The 17,925-nt window shown below is 35.9% G+C and overlaps 3 protein-coding genes across 4 annotated transcripts in view; 2 read left to right on the top strand and 1 right to left on the bottom strand.

Annotated features, from left to right (window-relative positions):
- atg9b (autophagy related 9B) overlaps positions 1-1,541 on the bottom strand; it is a 13,283-nt gene extending 11,742 nt beyond the window's left edge. For both annotated transcript variants that reach the window (XM_079243437.1, XM_079243436.1), the window contains exons 1-2: positions 835-1,541; positions 615-660 (exon numbers count right to left, since the gene is read on the bottom strand). In XM_079243437.1, coding sequence (XP_079099563.1) covers positions 615-660; positions 835-943 — 155 coding nt within the window. In that variant the 5' untranslated portion in view covers positions 944-1,541. The remainder of the gene's footprint in view (positions 1-614; positions 661-834) is intronic.
- A 284-nt stretch (positions 1,542-1,825) lies between these two features.
- abcb8 (ATP-binding cassette, sub-family B (MDR/TAP), member 8) lies at positions 1,826-7,628 on the top strand. The gene is made up of 16 exons (XM_079243660.1): positions 1,826-1,994; positions 2,771-3,095; positions 3,194-3,349; positions 3,963-4,057; positions 4,186-4,291; positions 4,403-4,564; positions 4,751-4,836; positions 4,925-5,022; positions 5,124-5,229; positions 5,341-5,374; positions 5,957-6,093; positions 6,213-6,307; positions 6,393-6,526; positions 6,651-6,798; positions 6,881-7,131; positions 7,353-7,628. The coding sequence occupies exons 1-16, from the start codon at positions 1,891-1,893 to the stop codon at positions 7,434-7,436; spliced, it is 2,121 nt and encodes a 706-aa protein (XP_079099786.1). The 5' UTR covers positions 1,826-1,890; the 3' UTR covers positions 7,437-7,628.
- A 1,387-nt stretch (positions 7,629-9,015) lies between these two features.
- Positions 9,016-17,759, top strand: cdk5 (cyclin dependent kinase 5). The gene is made up of 12 exons (XM_079243372.1): positions 9,016-9,137; positions 9,480-9,568; positions 9,657-9,724; positions 9,852-9,912; positions 9,990-10,046; positions 10,204-10,299; positions 10,564-10,638; positions 13,243-13,339; positions 14,271-14,340; positions 14,423-14,483; positions 14,588-14,668; positions 14,882-17,759. Exons 1-12 carry the CDS (start codon positions 9,101-9,103, stop codon positions 14,966-14,968), a joined length of 879 nt encoding a protein of 292 aa, XP_079099498.1. The 5' UTR covers positions 9,016-9,100; the 3' UTR covers positions 14,969-17,759.
- The last annotated feature ends 166 nt before the right edge of the window (positions 17,760-17,925 follow it).

The raw sequence follows: 17,925 nt of genomic DNA on the forward strand, positions 1-17,925 counted from the left end.
TAATGAAAATCTCATTTCAGTTACAAGATGAAAACATTGAGCATGACTATATAGTATGTCGCTTCTGGTTTGTGCATTAATTAGGAAGACAATATTCTGTTTCACCAATTATGATGAGTTTCTATCCAGACACTTTAATGTTTGGCAGTAGATTAATTGTTAAAAAATAAACCAATCGAGTTTGGGAACCAACCATAAAATATTAAATATGTAAAATGATTAAAATGAATAGAAATCAATACATACATGTGCAAAAAAAGACCAAAATGAGAAATAAAATGTAACTGTCACTAGTGAACGTCCAAACACCCATAGCACTGGGCCACAAAACATCCAGACATATAAATGATCAACATGAGAGATAAAAAACAACCACAAAGAAAAACATGAATCAGAGAGACAAAACCGATGTGTGACTTTGTGATTAGTGGTTATTTCTGTCTCGTCCATTCTGGGTATCTTAGTTCTCTTTTAGACAAGTCTTTTAGACATGTCTCTGCCCTGAGGCCAGTTATTTCGTAATCTGTCCATGGTAAACACTAGGAAATTCAATACTTTGAATGTGGCCACTGACTTGCACAAGTTTGTGTCAGCAAGACATGATCTGAAAGGATATCCTTGTGAAGAAGTTATCCAAGTTCTTGATATGATGCCATGAGTCTGTAAGAAAAAAAAAAAAAAAATTAAGCATTACATATCTAAACGAGCTAAACAGCTATGATTCCGCTACATTAAATACTGTCACATTCCCAATGTATTTACTGTGTCGTTTAACGCTATGATGTGTAAATTACTAGTTTCTAATTTATTACTTAACATAGTAAACATGTTTACCTTTTAGGCCTTCAGGCACGTGCACCAGTAAATCTTCCTCTCCTGGTGGTGAGTCTTCCTCAAAATCCTCAATTCTCTGATACTCCTGGTAGGCTTCAAAGTTAGCCATTATGCTTCACATTCTTCAGTCACTTCAAGCTGACGAGCTACTTGCAGTAAACACTATTTAAGACGATTGCGTACTTAAAACCTCAGCTACATTCTGTACCTACAATGCAGCTAAAGACGTTCACAGAGGAGTAGCTACAGCTAACATTAGCATGCTAATTTGAAGTCTTACGAACAGCGCTTGTGTAAAGCTACACTAGGACGATGACAAGTAAAATACTACAATGTAATTTAAAAATTTTGAAAAGGAAACTCGCGTAAATGTATAAACGATATCGGCTGCAGTTTACAAAAGATTACGCCTAAAACCAAACGTCTGGTAGCCGGCTAGCCTCCAGTGATTCAGCCAGTAGTGTAGTCAGGGTGACATGGTTTGTTTTGTTCCCGACTCGGTCCGTCCATCTGCTGATCTTGAGCTCCTGTCGGCTTCGCTTTAAGTTCTGTATTCACCAGGGTTGTTTAAACACTAGCATACGTGTCTCAAATAATACACGCTGTTCTTTAGTCTGTTTCAGGACCCGTTCGTTGATTTCCAAAAATATAAGCCATCCCATATGCTTGCCCACTGTTTTTGTCTTTCAGAAACAAATGTCAACAAAACGCCAATCACGTCACCTCCGTTGTGGTTTCGTCATTTCCGGATGGATATTGTAGTTTTATTATGAATGCAACAAAAATATTAAGTTGCTCGTGTGTCTTTTCAACAGTCACACATATTACTTTAACACATTTTACTTTTTGTAAATTATTTTTTTCTATTATGGAGTTAGACAGCACACTTTCTTCTCACAAACCAACATGTAAAGAAAAACTGCGACTCTCTGTAGTCCTACAAGTGCACTGTGGGTCTGTGTCAATATGGCAGCCTGCAGGGCGCCGATGGATTACTGTGGAGCTTAGCGATTAATTTAACCAATTGAGATATCAGTCGCTGGTGTTGGCACCAAAATGTTTCAGTTGCTTTGTTGTAGAGGAAATATGACCGCTCCGTCACGGTCACTGTCGTTTTATTTGCGTTGTAATAAGACAGGAGAGAAATGGAAGTTGTCACGGTAGGTTAACGTGACCGGTTGCTACCTGGGCTAATGACAGCAGATTTGGATCTGTTGTATAAGTTACATGTTGGGTTATAACACTGATATGCTCGGGCTACTTTGTCTCTACGAAGTAGGATTTTTAGACAATGTTCAAACCGGTGTATGTTCATTCATAAACAAACTGGAGAGGAAAAAAGAAACAATTTGTTCATCTTTCTACTGAAAATGATCTGTAATAGGTTGCCCTTTCCTTTCATAGTAGCTGTAAGAGGGTATTTTGACCAGTTAATACATTTTCAGATATAAACCCCTTATATTTATTTATATTTATTTGCGTAGTGCAAACCCTAAAAGGTTGTAATTTTCAAATCTTATATAGCCTAGTTTTATACTTACATGGGATGTACACCAGAGATTACTGACAATTTTTTTTTAATTTTTTTTTTTTAAATCTTAGATCCTCAACACAAATTGTATCATTATGTTTTTTTTAATGATCAGTATGAATATAATTTGTTCATTTGTATGGTCATCAGAAACACAGTTTTGTTAGTTGTTTTAGACATTCCAAATATTGGTTGGTGATAGTCACAGGTTTTAAACTAGTCCTGTGTCTGTGGGAGCATGCACAGGGATAAGACTTATTATGCAAGATCCCATAATAAGATATTCTTTTTTTCCCCCTTAATTCAGATCTGTGTAAACTGTATACTAATAAAATGGAATAGTAATACTATTAAATTGCTTTCATTTGCAAGTGTATAAAACATTTAATTTTGGTTTATATCCAGGTGTTATACATCTCCAGGGTCTCATGCAAACAGGTTCACAACAGAGTCTGGCAGTGCTGTCAGCCGTATTTGGAGCCTGTCTCAGAGAGCCATCCGCCAGTCCTCTACAAGGACATTCAAACTCTCAGGTTTGAAATTTATTCTGGGCCCAGCTGTCCTTACTGTCTCAGCACGCCTGTTTTGCCACGTAGCCCACTGTGAGGCTGATGTGAACAACAACACTCCAGTGAAAGTTGTCGCCAAAGACCCGTTGCCTGAGTTCAAATGGCATATCCTGTGGGAATTTATCAAACCTCAGCTGTTTGCGCTCATCTGTGCTGTTGTGGTAAGCCTTAAGAAGGCAACCTCCACAATGCAAAATATGGTTTGTCATACAAATTGATCACATTTAAAATACAATACCTTAATGATTTTCTCTTTCAGCTTGCTTTCGGTGCAGCTATCTTGAACATTCAAATCCCACTGATGCTTGGGGATCTGGTGAATGTTGTGGCACGCTACCTCAGAGAAAATACAGGGAATTATGTCAGCGAGATAAGAGGTCCTGCCCTAAAATTGCTGGGGCTGTACGGTATTCAAGTAAGTAAGTACAGAAGAACTCTGTCAATGAACAGAACAGTTAGAAACATCCTAATACTAAGCAAAAAGGAAGGATGAGAAGTATGCATACAAACAACAAGGTCAAGTGATGCACAATATGCTCCTACTTTATTATTGCCATTATATTTTCTTTTAGTTTTAGTTTAATTTATTATGCCAAATACTATATACGTTTAGTTATTTATATGTTAAAAATAACTATTTAACTTTTATGTAACATATGAAAAAACACATTTTTAATAATACATGAGAATTAACTTTTGAAAGCAAGGCCAGACAAAATCATGTGAAAAAATGAATGAATACCTATGTGAAGTATATAAAATATATGCATTTAGCTTTAGAAGTCCAACCATTTCAATTGCATTGCTTAGTGTAAAGTATTCTGTTGTAATGTTCCTGTTCAAAGTACGTTTCCTTTCAGTTATTCCACAAGCTAATCTGAGACCATCTCACAGATCCTATTAAAATAAGTGGATGCTTCTTCACTTACTGTCACTCAGACAGCATATGCATGCAAGCATAGAAAAGCTGCGGCTTTAAAATGAAAAATGTTGTATCGCTTTAGATTTTCTAATCACTTTCTCTGCAGGGCCTGTTAACGAGTGGCTACATTGTCCTGCTTTCAAGGGTAGGGGAGAGAGTGGCAGCAGACATGAGGAAGACCCTGTTTGCCACCTTACTGAGGTATCTACTACACAATGTTGACTAACAACACAATATTTATGTTTGCAGCAAGGTAAGCGTCGTATTCTTGCTTGTTATATACCGGTACTTCCATTCCAGTAGCTCACGTTGGCTTTCTTTTTTCCTAGGCAAGATGTGGCTTTTTTTGATGCCAATAAAACGGGGCAGCTGGTAAATCGTCTCACTGCTGACATTCAGGAGTTCAAGTCATCCTTTAAATTAGTTATTTCTCAGGTATTAACCAACGTATGCTTCGGTAATCTGGTATCAAAGCCTTGTCTCAGTGTTGCTGAACAATTAGCCTCCTAACTCTTTCTTTTTTTTTTTCCTTTTACATATTTGAAGGGTCTGCGGAGTATCACACAGACAGTTGGCTGCTTTGTGTCTCTATATTTCATCTCTCCAAAACTCACTGGTTTGACTGTGGTTGTCCTTCCCTGTCTAGTGGGAGCAGGAGCTTTCATTGGCTCATTTCTACGCAAGCTGTCCCGTTTGGCTCAGGAACAGGTTACACCATAGCGTTGTTTAATGTACAGAATTTTCTAGAAAGACTTATAATCATGCTTAAATTGTGAAATATTCAGTTAGCACTAAAAGTTAGCTGTGAAAGGCGGTATTATTGCTATTACTTTTCTGCTTCTAAAAGAATTTTGATTCACAGTCTCATTGTGTGTCAACATTGTCAAAATTAAGGTGGCAAAAGCAACAGGAGTGGCAGATGAGGCGCTGGGAAATGTGCGCACAGTGAAAGCTTTTGCAATGGAAGAGCGAGAGCTCCAGTAAGTTAAAGCACAGTCAGAAAAAGAAGCAGATATTCAGAATATGTTAGAAGATTAATTTGTTCTAAACTGCTTCAATATTTCTTAGATTATTTGCGTATGAAGTTGAAAAATCGTGTGAAATGAATGAAAATCTTGGAGCTGGGATAGCTATTTTCCAAGGACTGTCTAACATGGCTCTGAACTGTGAGTGTTATATATTTTTAATGGTTTTAGAGCAAACTGCTGCTGTATCTAAAGATTTCTTGAAATGCTAATGTTGTTGTGCTTCTCGGACGCGAACACAGGTATTGTCCTTGGAACTATTTTTGCTGGAGGGACTTTAATTTCAAGCAATGAAATGTCTCCTGGAGACCTCATGTCTTTCCTGGTTGCGTCTCAGACTGTTCAGAGGTATAAAACTCAACTTGCTCCACAATTATTTATCTGCACTGTTTCCAGTGAAATGCAGTTCTTAGAAATCATAGCTCTTATCAATAATGCATGCTTTATCATTATGCTCAGGTCCTTGGCTAGTATCTCCATCCTTTTTGGACAGGTGAGTGAAAACTTCAAATATTGTAGATTTTTTTAATATTATTATGGGATATCGGGATGAAAATAGAATATCGGTAAGTTTTTACTTTTTTTAGATGACACAAGTTTTACACAATATGCACATATTGTATATCAAACTCTTCAGCAAAGTCTCCTCTAACTCAAAATGACAACATTTTTTTTTTTTTTTTTTTTACATCTGCTTGTTTTCTACATTTTATGTGTGTTGTTGACTTATCTTGGACTGCCAGGACATACTTGTAAAATAGATTTTCTGTCTGAATGGCCTGGTTAAGTAAAGACTACTAAAATATAAAAGATGTCATCCATAGGTTTGCAGATATTTTTGTTTGTTTGGTACAACTCACACCAAAAATATCAGCATCGGTTGATACTGGTATTAGAAATTAAGAACTAGAAAAAATTGGTATATTGATAAAAAAAAAAAAAAAAAAACCTATATCAAACATCCCTAGAAAATGTTATCTAAATTGTCAAATCATGTTGCACGTAGATATGTAAATGTCTGAAATATAAATATATATTAGAAATCCTCCTGTCACTCTCTTCACACCTACTGTAGATGGTGAGAGGAATAAGCTCCGGGGCTCGGGTCTTTGAATACCTCTCTTTGCAACCTTCCATCCCGCTCTCTGGGGGAGGACGCATCCCGCACCATTCTCTCATGGGAAGAGTGGACTTCATGAACATTTCATTCAGGTTGAAGTCATCTTAATTAAGATCTTAACTAAACCTCTGGACAGTTTTGACCTTAAATGCATAAAACCATATCAGAGTACATTAGATATTAAATTTGTTATTGTGTATTTATTGCATAGTTATCCAACAAGACCTGGCCACCAGATTTTGAATAAGCTCACCTTAACGCTGCCACCCTGTAAAACTGTGGCCATTGTTGGCGAATCTGGAGGAGGTAATTGATGCAACAATGAATATGATTTTAGTGATGTAATACATAAACAGTGTGTTGATGAGTTCACAAATGTTACACCCTGTAGGAAAGTCCACTGTGGCATCCCTGCTGGAACGCTTTTATGACCCGACCAGTGGGGTAATTTTGTTGGACGGGCTTGATATTCGAACCCTTGATCTGTCCTGGTTCAGGGGACAAGTTATTGGATTCATTAACCAGGTGAGGACTGTTATTTATGCATGTGGGTTGTATGTATGTGGATGATTGTGTCGTCAGTTTAATAAACTTCAGTTTTCACCTTAGTTTCTTATCTTTCCATGTCATTTACCATCCCTCATTCTAGGAGCCAGTTTTGTTTGGATCATCCATCATGGAGAACATCCGCTTCGGGAAGCCCGAGGCTACAGATACTGAAGTTATTAATGCAGCAAAGCAAGCTAATGCTCACCGTTTCATTACAAGTTTCCCAGATGGCTACAACACCATGGTTGGTATGTAAACTCATTTAACCTTTTACTGTTCTTCGGAAATAAAGTCGCATCCAAATACGAAGCTATAAGTTTCTTTCCACAGGCGAAAGAGGTGTGACGTTATCGGGTGGCCAGAAGCAGCGCATCGCCATTGCCCGCGCCTTGATCAAGAACCCCACCATCCTAGTACTGGATGAAGCTACTAGCGCTCTGGATGCAGAATCGGAGCGAGTGGTACAGGAGGCTTTGGACAGGGCCACAAGGGGTCGCACTGTGCTTATCATTGCGCACAGACTGAGCACCATTCAAGGGGCTGACCTGATCTGTGTCATGAGCAACGGCCGCATTGTGGAGGTGAGGAAGTTGACTGTTCAGCACAATTGCTTTTGTCTCTGGTTTAATGTCTTTACTGATATATTAGAACAGCTTGCAAGTTCCAAGAAGCTATTACAAAAAATTATTTCATTTGGTGTTGAGTAATTCACCTGGGTAAATCAATCATTTCTATCTTATTGTAATGGCTGTGTGGTATCACTTTTCTTTTTTATCTAAGAGCTCCTTCTTTTCCTTCACAGGCTGGGACACACTTGGAACTGCTGAGTAAAGGAGGGCTTTATTCTGATCTGATCCGCAGGCAAAGAACCGAGGGGCAGAAATGAACAACCTCAAACTTGTTTCTTGTAGATGAACAATGAACAATAGAGTTAATCAGATAAAATATTTTAAATGTGATTTAAATGTAAAAGTTTTTTGCTTAGGCATTGAAAAACAGTGGGATATTTATATGCAGAATGAATTTGTACAAAAGGACCAACTGGATCAACTTGTGATTATTCTAAATACACTACGATACAGACTTACAGAATTAAATGAAAATTTAATAATACAGCTTTCACTCTGTGTAAAGTGATATATTATCATTTTTCGAAAAAATAAAAACAATTGTGATGAGAACAATAATGCTTCCTATTTCTGGATTATGATACACATTCTTTTCTTTTTATATCTGAAACCCATAACAGAATTGCTGTTTAGGCATCATCATTATCTTCCATATTAAAGTGGAAACTATTAGTAGTTTTAAGCTTCTTTACACTGCATTCTCCCTTTGTGCACATGATTGTAGTATTCCTAGGTATACTTTGACCTTTTTGATCCTTTAGAGTATTATATTTCCAGAGAACTTGGCCGATGCGTCTTTACTTAATGGCTGTCTTTCATACATTAGTATATATATTCACAATCAATATTATTTAAATGGATTACGGGCTTTTTTGCTCAGTGGAACAAATGAAGTGTGAAGGTTTGTTTCACGTAAAATTAAGTTTACACAATCAAAAAGATACATTTGGCCATGTGGGAAATATACTCAGCAAATCAACATATGCACTCCAGACAACATCTGAGAATCCATTTGCAGATTTTTTTATTTGATTTGATGGGATTATCTTGCATGAGTGGAATGCACCTAATAGCACTTTGCTCAGATCACAGTCTGCATTACAGTACACCAAAAGATGTAAGCATTCGGAATTTGTGATAAAAAAATCTGAAACAAACCTATATATTTTTTTTTGTGTGTTTTTTAATTTGAATTATTGTACAAATAATCTCATCTAGAAAAGAGAGAGACTGTATCAGAGTTTGTAATATTATTCTTTCTTCATTGTTTAATGTAAGAATTTATTGTATAATCTAAAAGTTAAAATGAGTTCAAAATGACCCCATCGTCTAGCTCAATATATCCATATATTATAAAGTATATTCAGTGTTTAGGTTACACAAGATGAAGTTACATTTTGATTACACACCTATTCTTCAGGATTTGTTTCCATAATTCTGTCAGAGAAACATACTAACAGTTTATTCTTTATATGTAATTTGCTGCTTTGCTTAAGAATATTTTTCTTTCCAAGTCTGGTTTTGTTTGAAATATTTTTCTTATATATTGAATACTAAGTTACAGTTTCACGCCACTGACTGGACAGAAGAGGCTCATGATATTAAAAATTGTGAATTAGTTCCCCCCTACACACACTTGTCTTTCTTATAGCCAGTTTTTCTTTTCTTTTGAATAATATGTCTTCACCTGAGATGCGGTGCTGCTGCGTCCAGCACCATTGTACTTTTTCTGTCAGCCTGTAGATGACCGTAGAGGCAACCTGACTGCTGTAAACCATCTAGAAACAGCAAAGTGCTGGCAGATTTAAGCTAGCTCTGTAGCAACCACATCATATCGGCCCCAGTCAGGGTTTTTTTGTTTTTTTTTTTAAATCGGTCATTGTTTTGCAAGCTTGCATTAGGCTGGCATTACTGACCAAACATGCAGAAATATGAGAAGCTTGAAAAAATTGGAGAAGGTGAGATTGATATATTTTATCTCTTTTTTTAAAAAATATTTTAAGTTAGCAGTAGCTAGCATAAGCTAGTGCTAATATAGCATTAATGTAATGCTGCATTTGCTAACGTAAGCTAGACTGTAAGCTTTTTGCTTACGTTAATGAATTCCCTTGTTCGTCAGTTGCATCACATTTTCTGCCTTTGCAAAGGACATGAATTTGTGACAATCTGTCAGACGATTTTTGTCTGCGAATTTCATCATCTTAACGCCAGCTAGCGGTAGCTATGTCGCTAGCGTGTGTCGCTATTCCATTCATTTGAACTTTTAACTCATTAAACCTTGAACTATTTCTACTCCGTAGGTACGTATGGGACCGTTTTCAAGGCTAAAAACAGAGAAACTCACGAAATTGTGGCTTTGAAAAGGGTCAGACTGGACGACGACGATGAGGTTTGTTTACACTTGGGATTGTTGCAGTGTTATATTAGCAACCTTTTAGCAGGCTAGTGCTAAACCGAATAAACTACGTTTGTTTCAGGGTGTGCCGAGCTCTGCCCTAAGAGAAATCTGTCTTCTAAAGGAATTAAAGCATAAAAACATTGTCAGGTCAGTCTGCTGTATATTGTGACTGAAATGTTTTCGTAATATATGTATGACTGTGTTTCTATAAGCCAAATGAGTTAAATACCCATCCGTGATGCAGCATCACGCATGACTGTTCTGTCTTCCCCAGACTACACGATGTGTTGCACAGTGACAAGAAATTAACCCTGGTTTTTGAATATTGTGATCAGGTGAGATACTTATTACACTATCACGATATTTAAATAGAAACCCCAAAAAGCTAAAGTGTCTCTCATATCACCGACAGGATTTAAAGAAGTATTTTGACAGCTGCAATGGGGATCTAGACCCTGAAACTGTGAAGGTGAGAGTGGACTGGGGAAGAAATGCCTAAAAGCACACTGTATTTCTAAATGAATTTTCTAACAGTAAAGTAGTTGAGACAGTTTTTGTCAGGTTAGTCAGATCCTGTAAAATTTAAACTGTTGAACTGTTTAAAGATTTTCTGTTTTTCTCCACAGTCTTTTATGTACCAGCTGTTGAAAGGTCTTGCGTTCTGTCACAGTCGAAACGTGCTTCATAGAGATTTGAAGCCTCAGAATCTTCTCATTAACAGAGTGAGTGTTTAAGTTTGGACTTTGGTGTGATATTTGGTTAACATTTGTGCCTGTTTGAGCAAACATCATGCTCTGTCTCTCTGTGTTCCATTTTCATAATTTTGAAGTTATGATTCATCCAAAGTGACTTAGATTTGCATGTCTGCATCTATGACTTTTTAATGCAACCCATTTAAAAAGTATGTTCATCATTGTTCCATTCCTAAATATGATTCTCCGTTTAGGACTGAAGTCAAAGCATATAACTTATTTGTTCACCTATAGAATGGGGAATTGAAGCTGGCGGACTTTGGGCTGGCTCGAGCTTTCGGCATTCCTGTAAGGTGTTACTCAGCAGAGGTAGGTTGTATATAATTAGCATGGTATTTAGTGTTAACTTAAACTAAACACACACACATAATCTTTTTTTCTTGCAATTTCTTTTACTAAACAGAAACCAAGTTACCAATGAAAGATTTTAAATGTAGTTACAAATAGTGTAATACATTTTTAGTTAAGGCTTTATAACATACTTGTGTATCCAGAAAATTCCAGAGCATTGTGCTGAAACAGTTTCACAGTTTGGAAAATAAAACCATAGTTAATTAGTACAATGAAAGCTATTCGCCTGTCTTTGAAGACCTGCTTAAATGACCTAAAAATCCATATTTAAATTTAAATAGGAGTTATAGGATGAAACAGTGTCGCCTTTTGAGTAGTAGGGCTGTGATGATATGCTTTCATCCCGATTCGATTTGATTCCAATTTTTGGGTATAAAATAAATTAAAACAATAAAAATGACAAAAAATACTTACAATCAATCATTTTTATATATTTAAAAAAAAAAAGTTTGTTTTTTTTTTTAACAAAAAAAAAAGATTTTTAGAATTGTGAAGCAAAAAAATCATAAAATCAGATTTTTTTTTTTTTTTTATAAATTAGATTTTCCTACCCCTACTAAGTAGCAGTCTTTGGAAGAGTGTGGGGTCCTGACAACCAGCTATTAAGCCCTATTTTTAATGTGTGGTTTTAGTGGTTTCATTTTGTGTGTAAACATTTTGTATCTTCAGCTTGAATTTCTTTGTATATCTCAAAGTACATCTATTGACCCTTTAAAGCCTGACATAAGAAAAACTGGGGGAAAAAAGTCCCCTTTTTTCAGTCTGAAGTCTTTATTTGGCTCATTAACAAAATTAGAAAAAAGTTAATCTTATTTTGTATTTTTTACCATTCATTACAATATGATAGGTCTAAATGATTGAATTGTAGTCTACTGCTCCCTGGTATCCGTTAGGGAACAGGAAACAAGTATCAAATAGTGTACAAAAGGGCTTTGAGCCAATTTTCCATATGCAAAAGGTCTCAGAAACTGTTTGCATCACATACATACAATTTGACTTTATAGGGTTAAATGGATGACAGGCAGCTTTCAGCAGCATGTGTGTTGCTGATGATATCAGGAGAAATTACAGGCAGACAAGATGGATTTAGTGGCTTTGGTTGGTTGGCTTAAGGGTCCAGCCAACCAATCTCTTGGGGGTGAATGCAGTTGACCCAAGGTGACGCCACTATTTGAAAATGCAGTAAACGGTAAATCCAGAGGGAGTAGAGTTTTAGGCGCTGAGAGTTTGATTAAGGCTATTTTTGAAAGGTCATGTAATACTACTGGTTTGTATCACCCCAAGTCTTACTGTGGGATCTTAGATAGGAAAAGATCGATAATCCTACAGCTATTTCACGTGATGTGAATAAACTTTATAATGTGTGTAATTCAAGCAGCATAAATTAAACAGAACAGGAGAAGCTCTTACAAAGTATGGGAATTTTGTATTTCACTTCATCAGCAATATTGCTCAGCTAATTCGTGCCAATTCTAGTGAAGATCTTTGAAAATTCATAACGAGGCTGCTTCCTTTTGCAGTTTTATGTAAGAAAAGTGCACACACAGCGTGTGATCTTAATAGGACAAAAGCACAAGTTTCCACTCACACCCGAACTTGCACTGTAATGATTTAAATAAGCTCTTGGCTTTTGGCCCTGTGGTCACTCAGGAGTCGAACCAGTGATTTCCAAATCCACTGCCCTTCCAAACCAATCCAGATAAAAAGAAAACCCAGACTTGGCTCATTATAATGCTGCATGTCGGCTTTGGCACGACCTATGTTTTTGCGTGAATTATGCACAGAATTTTGGAAGCAGTATTGATCTTGCTGCAGGTGGGTTGTTTAATAAGGCCAAGGAAAAGACAAACATTTCCCCAATGTGTCTGTTCAGCATAAGACGGTGTCTAAAAGCAAATCTCAAGAAATGTGTTAGAGTTAACAATGCTGTGATCCTAACATAGACAGAACAGTACGAGCTCTGACAGGTTGGTCACATTCCACCCAGATGTCATTTGATTTTTTTTTTTTTTTTTTATGCACACTAAATCCAATCTAAGAGCCTTTCCAGTTGCTGCCAAGCAAGAGGCAAGATACTAACCCTTATGTTAAAGCTCAGAAATTATTCCTGACTCCTTGTCTTTGCTACATTTTTACACTGAAAGAATTTTGTTGTTGTTTGTAATGCTCTGTGTTTTTCCTGGTCAGCAATGTGATTGTCGTCTTTTTGCTCCTTCATTGTTATTTTTTTTCTGGACGCTAGTTGTTTTTTGAGCCCCTGAATTTTGGTGACCTCGTGATATAGTAAGCTTTATAGTGTCACAACAGCTGAGGCAGGGTTTTTAAAAGTCCTTAGTTAGTATTGTCAGTGTTATGTCTATGTAAACTCACAGTGTGACCTTCAGAAGAAGGTGCTCGCATCTTTCATACCCACAGTGGATGGAGCTTTTAAAAGCTTTTAGACATTTTCAGCCATGCCACAGAGTTTCTGTAGTTGTATTAAATGTATGAAAAGTGTTTATGTTAATATTTGTTTGGTTGTCAGTGCTTTAACTCTTGCATTTTGCTGTAATTTCTTTGCAGGTGGTGACGTTGTGGTACCGACCTCCAGATGTGCTGTTTGGTGCTAAACTTTATTCTACATCTATTGACATGTGGTCAGCTGGATGCATATTTGCAGGTTGGATGGTATTAATTAAATACATTTCTTAAAAGACAATATTGGTAATTATAAGTAATTTATTGTAAATTGATGTAAGAAAAAAAAAACATGGTTCTGCTGTTTACAACTTAGAACTTAAATGGCATTGCGTAAGACAAAATAAAGCAATACTGTAGTTGTAAACATTAATTAGAAATAAAAATAAGAGTCTAGAAAATCTTTTAAGGTTTAAAGCTTTCAACTCAAGTTACCATACAGATGATTAAATTCTTTATTCCATGTCTATTTCTTTGTGTCTGCAATACTTCAGACATCAGACCTGCATTGATCAGACTACTTGAGTTGCAGATGTTAAGAGGAAATCAGTGAGTGATAGGGAGCAGCACCCAGTAGGATGTAGTGGGTGCATTATATTATACTCACTCAATGCTTCGTCTCTCATGTGGGGCATAAATATCTTCTCTTCAGTTATGGAGGAACTTCCCATTCCCTTTAAATGTAAATACAGCAAAAAATCCCTGTAGATTAATGCTCTTGACATTGATTTATATCCAGATTTTTGTCAGATGACATCAAGCACTTTAAAATAAAGATTTTTGGACTGGAAGTAATGCTAGCAATAGCATTTTAATAAGTATTCCACTTTGTCTCTAGCTCATCAGATACCAAGAGGGCTTTCTGCAAATCAATTATTGCCTAAAAAAGAAGCTTTGCTTTATGTTTTCAGCTGGCAAAAGTTATGGATAAAGAAATGTAGTTTTACACTCTCGACACACTGGGAGAAATATTTTTTAAGTAGACTTTTGCAGAATAGTTGTTCTTTAATATTCACTTCAAACTTAGTTTGAAAGAAACAAATCAATACGGCTTATTGTTTTTTTTTCTTTTTTACTTTTTTCTAGTTTCTCTGGAGGATTGTGTCTAATGTTGACATTATTTCTCCTTCCAGAGCTGGCTAATGCTGGACGGCCTTTATTCCCTGGCAATGATGTGGACGACCAGCTGAAAAGAATTTTCAGATATCTTTTCTAATGAGTAGACAAGCCCACAGATTGAAATGAATAATTAGTCTTCAAATGTTTTTCTTTAACTGCGTGGTACGTTGTTGGGTACACCAACTGAAGAACAGTGGCAGACGATGACAAAACTTCCAGATTACAAGGTAAATTAAATGTCACTTGTATTATCAAGTCCTCAGTGGATGGAGCTCACACTGTATTTTCTCTTTTTTTTTTTTTTTTTTTTTTCTCTTTTTTCCCCCTCCAGCCATACCCCATGTATCCTGCCACTACCTCACTGGTGAATGTGGTTCCCAAACTAAGCAGCACTGGACGGGATTTATTGCAGGTAGCTTGAATTTTCCTTGACTTTTGCCTTTTTGGTAATGTATGTGTGAATGTCGACCAGATCAAAAGAATTCTTTTTATCTTTTATTATTAACGGTGCATGTTTTTATCATTTTAACAAACTGATGCAAAGTTTTTGCTGACTCAAAGTTTTGCTTGCAGGAAGTTGTTGCTGCTGCTCACTTATTAATATTTTTCCTTTGATCTGACCCAGAACCTGTTGAAATGTAATCCTGTCCAGAGGATCTCTGCAGAAGAGGCCTTGCAGCATCCTTATTTTGCAGATTTCTGCCCACCTTAAATGCTAAATTGCCTCTAACTGAGCCACAGCCACAAGAATCAATCATCCTGTTGGGTCATTAGCACTCATCCCAACAAGGGAAATCCTACTCTGAGTTTCAAACACTCCCTGCAGTTAATTTTGTTGTGCCTCTGTGTGGAACTAAACCCCAGTGGTGCTATGGTTTAGGCTAATTCAAAAGCTGGTTTAATTTGCTACATGGACACCTCCTAGTTAATTAGTACCAATGTGGATGGCTTTTGTCTTAAATAACATGCTGTTTTAGTGAAAAATTTGGTGTCCTTTTTTGCAAATGAGATTTGCCCTTATAGTCTGTGGTCACCTCAGTTATTTAATTTCAGATGCCTGAGATTTGAGTGCTTGCATACAGTGCATTACTTCCTCTTACAACCTTTGTAAAGTCACAGTTACTACTACTGCTAGATATTTTGCAACGTAGTTTTGTCAGTTGGTTTCCTCTGATGCAGGCTTTGACATATGTAAACAAATACAGGTGATGTTTTTTATCCATTAAAAAAAACACCTTTATTCCAATCGAAACATATAAACAAACACTTTTTTTTAAATCAGGAATATGTGAACTACGTAAGAAACTTGTTCAAAATGATTTCATTATCTCATAAGTCGTCCTATATTTATTAGCTGCCAAATATAATGTTGCTGAAAGCTTTGATTATCATTACTTGCTTCTTTACAGATTCCCAGGGCAGCTAATGCTTCAAATTTTTAATGAACATGGGGTTAGACTAATTAATCTGCCATTTAGTGACTGGTTTATTTTTAATCTAAAGCAGTTTAAGTCAGCATTGCCTAGTTTTTCTTTTTTTTTTATGTCAGTGTTTGCTTCTGTAACTGTTTTTTTTGCAGGTTTCCTGGATATAATGATTTAATTTTGGATGCACATAGAAATTTAACTTCTTTTTAAAGAAAAACTGCAGGAAAAAGCAAAAAAAATATCTGATTCTTCTCAGAGTATAAACTTCCTATAGATAACACCTGTAAGTGCACCTGCTGAATGAATTCTTGTTGTATTGCTATAAATGCTTCCAAGACACAAAGTTATTTCCAGAAACCGCAGAAAACGGTGGAGCAATCACTGACTTTTTTTCTCTTAAAAGGCCACTTTGGCTACCCATGTTTACTATTTTTAATACCAAGTCTTTGTCCTGCTACCAATAGCAAGATGACTAAAAAACCAGAGGAGCCATTTTATGTTTTGTTTTTCTTCTCAGGCTTTTGTTTTCCCATTTTCTGTTTCCTTTGAGCACTTCCTCACTATTAGTTTTACTTTAAATTGTTAAGTGATCAATACAAGTAAAGTTTAATGGTGAAGTAACAGCCTGTTATCAATAAATGGGCCAATATATTCACAATATACACATTTATTTGTTTTCATGATTAATGGACCATTTGTGACATGTTACTGGGTTTTTGTTATATATATATTTTTTTTAAATGCTTTTCTAATGGCTACAAATGGAAAAAAAATAATTTCACTGATAATCTGTATTTTCATATCACTGTTTTACATCATTAGTTGTTTCCATTTTGTAACTTGTTACATTAACATGGCTAAAAGCTTGCAGTGTTATTTTGCTCCACATTATCACAGTCCTACAGTGATGCCATAAAACCTGAGTGGTGTCAGAAGCAGCTTTCTTAGCAGGGAAAATTCTTAGGTTCATTTTACTCATGTAAAACAAGATTGTGGATGTATGTATTTATTAAGGATGGAATGACTGCTCTTTTCTTTGACCCTTTTTTAAATGTAGCATAGCTATTTGGTACAGAAGTCAGTTTTCAGTAAATCATCAGAAGTGTTGCATTTAACTTGCTTCTTGTAGAATTTAGGATTTTTGAAGGGTGTGTTTTGATTAAGTTATAATGAAAAGAACAAATGCTTTTGCTCTTAGGATTTTATTGTCACTGCAGCATTTTGTTTTCTAAAACTTTTTAAATCTTAATTTGAATGAAGGGTGGGTTTTGCACCTGCTTGTCACTTTTTTTGCTGGTAGTAATGTTGTGACTGTACATTTCAACCAGTAAGATTTCCTTTTCAGTAAAACAAACAGAAAAAACATGAATGTATGTTTGCTTTCCTTTTAAAGAAGACTTTGCAGCTTGTGTATTTAGTATTTTCTCTGTAGAATACAAAGGAACACTATTAATTTATTTTGTACCCAGTTTTTGGGAGTTTGGACCACAGTACTTAGGATTTTAAGCTACTTTAAACATTAAATTCAATTTTACATTAATTAGCAGCATTTAAGGATGTTTTACTGTAAAATGGAATTTAAAATTAGTTGTACATTAAATGAACACTCAAGTCTGTGACTCAACCTAATTTTTAACGCATAAATGCAGGATTTTCTAATGGGGGTTAAACTTTCACAGTTCTTTTTACTGTTTACATTTAAAAAAAAAAAAAAAAAACTTCTGCAGTTTCCAAATGAACATACAACATGCCGAGTGTTGGATGAGTCTCTGTGGTCTAATGACCATGCTAACTGCAGTTCTATCTTTAAAAGGATTAAATATTTTCAGTTTCAAGTACACACGTTTGGCAACCTTTCAGATCATTGTTTATGATTCAGTGAAAATTGCGGAAATTCAACCATATTTTATCAGCAAAATGCCTTTTCTCTTCATTGCATTATGAGCTTTAATTGTATGTTACTCCGTCACACTGCTGGCAGAAGCAAAGCATGGTGTGTTGTTCTTTGCATTTAGAAAATACTGACTAAATCAGAGTACCCTAATACAAAATGTTGCTCCAGAGCACTGCAATAAAATAGCCATTAAATGAACAAAGTGGCTTGGCGTCATTTGTAAAGGCTTTTTTTTTTCTTTCCTTTTTTCAGTTTTTCTTTCACAGCAGCGGTGAAATCGGTCACCTCCAAACCAGCACACATTCATTCAAGTGTCCAAAAGTGTGATTTACAATCGACTACATAGTT

This window comes from Telmatherina bonti, assembly GCF_933228915.1.
Source record: "Telmatherina bonti genome assembly, chromosome: 7".
NCBI classification, from domain to species: Eukaryota; Metazoa; Chordata; class Actinopteri; order Atheriniformes; family Telmatherinidae; genus Telmatherina; species Telmatherina bonti.

Excerpts from the sequence above, each read along its gene's own strand:
- abcb8 (XM_079243660.1), top strand. The coding sequence starts at position 1,891 with ATGTTTCAGTTGCTTTGTTGTAGAGGAAATATGACCGCTCCGTCACGG. Across the intron at positions 6,094-6,212 it reads TTCATGAACATTTCATTCAG|TTATCCAACAAGACCTGGCC; the intron begins GTTGAAGTCATC and ends TTTATTGCATAG. Across the intron at positions 6,799-6,880 it reads TGGCTACAACACCATGGTTG|GCGAAAGAGGTGTGACGTTA; the intron begins GTATGTAAACTC and ends TTCTTTCCACAG.
- cdk5 (XM_079243372.1), top strand. The coding sequence starts at position 9,101 with ATGCAGAAATATGAGAAGCTTGAAAAAATTGGAGAAG. Across the intron at positions 10,047-10,203 it reads TAGACCCTGAAACTGTGAAG|TCTTTTATGTACCAGCTGTT; the intron begins GTGAGAGTGGAC and ends TTTTCTCCACAG. Across the intron at positions 14,341-14,422 it reads CAGCTGAAAAGAATTTTCAG|GTTGTTGGGTACACCAACTG; the intron begins ATATCTTTTCTA and ends ACTGCGTGGTAC.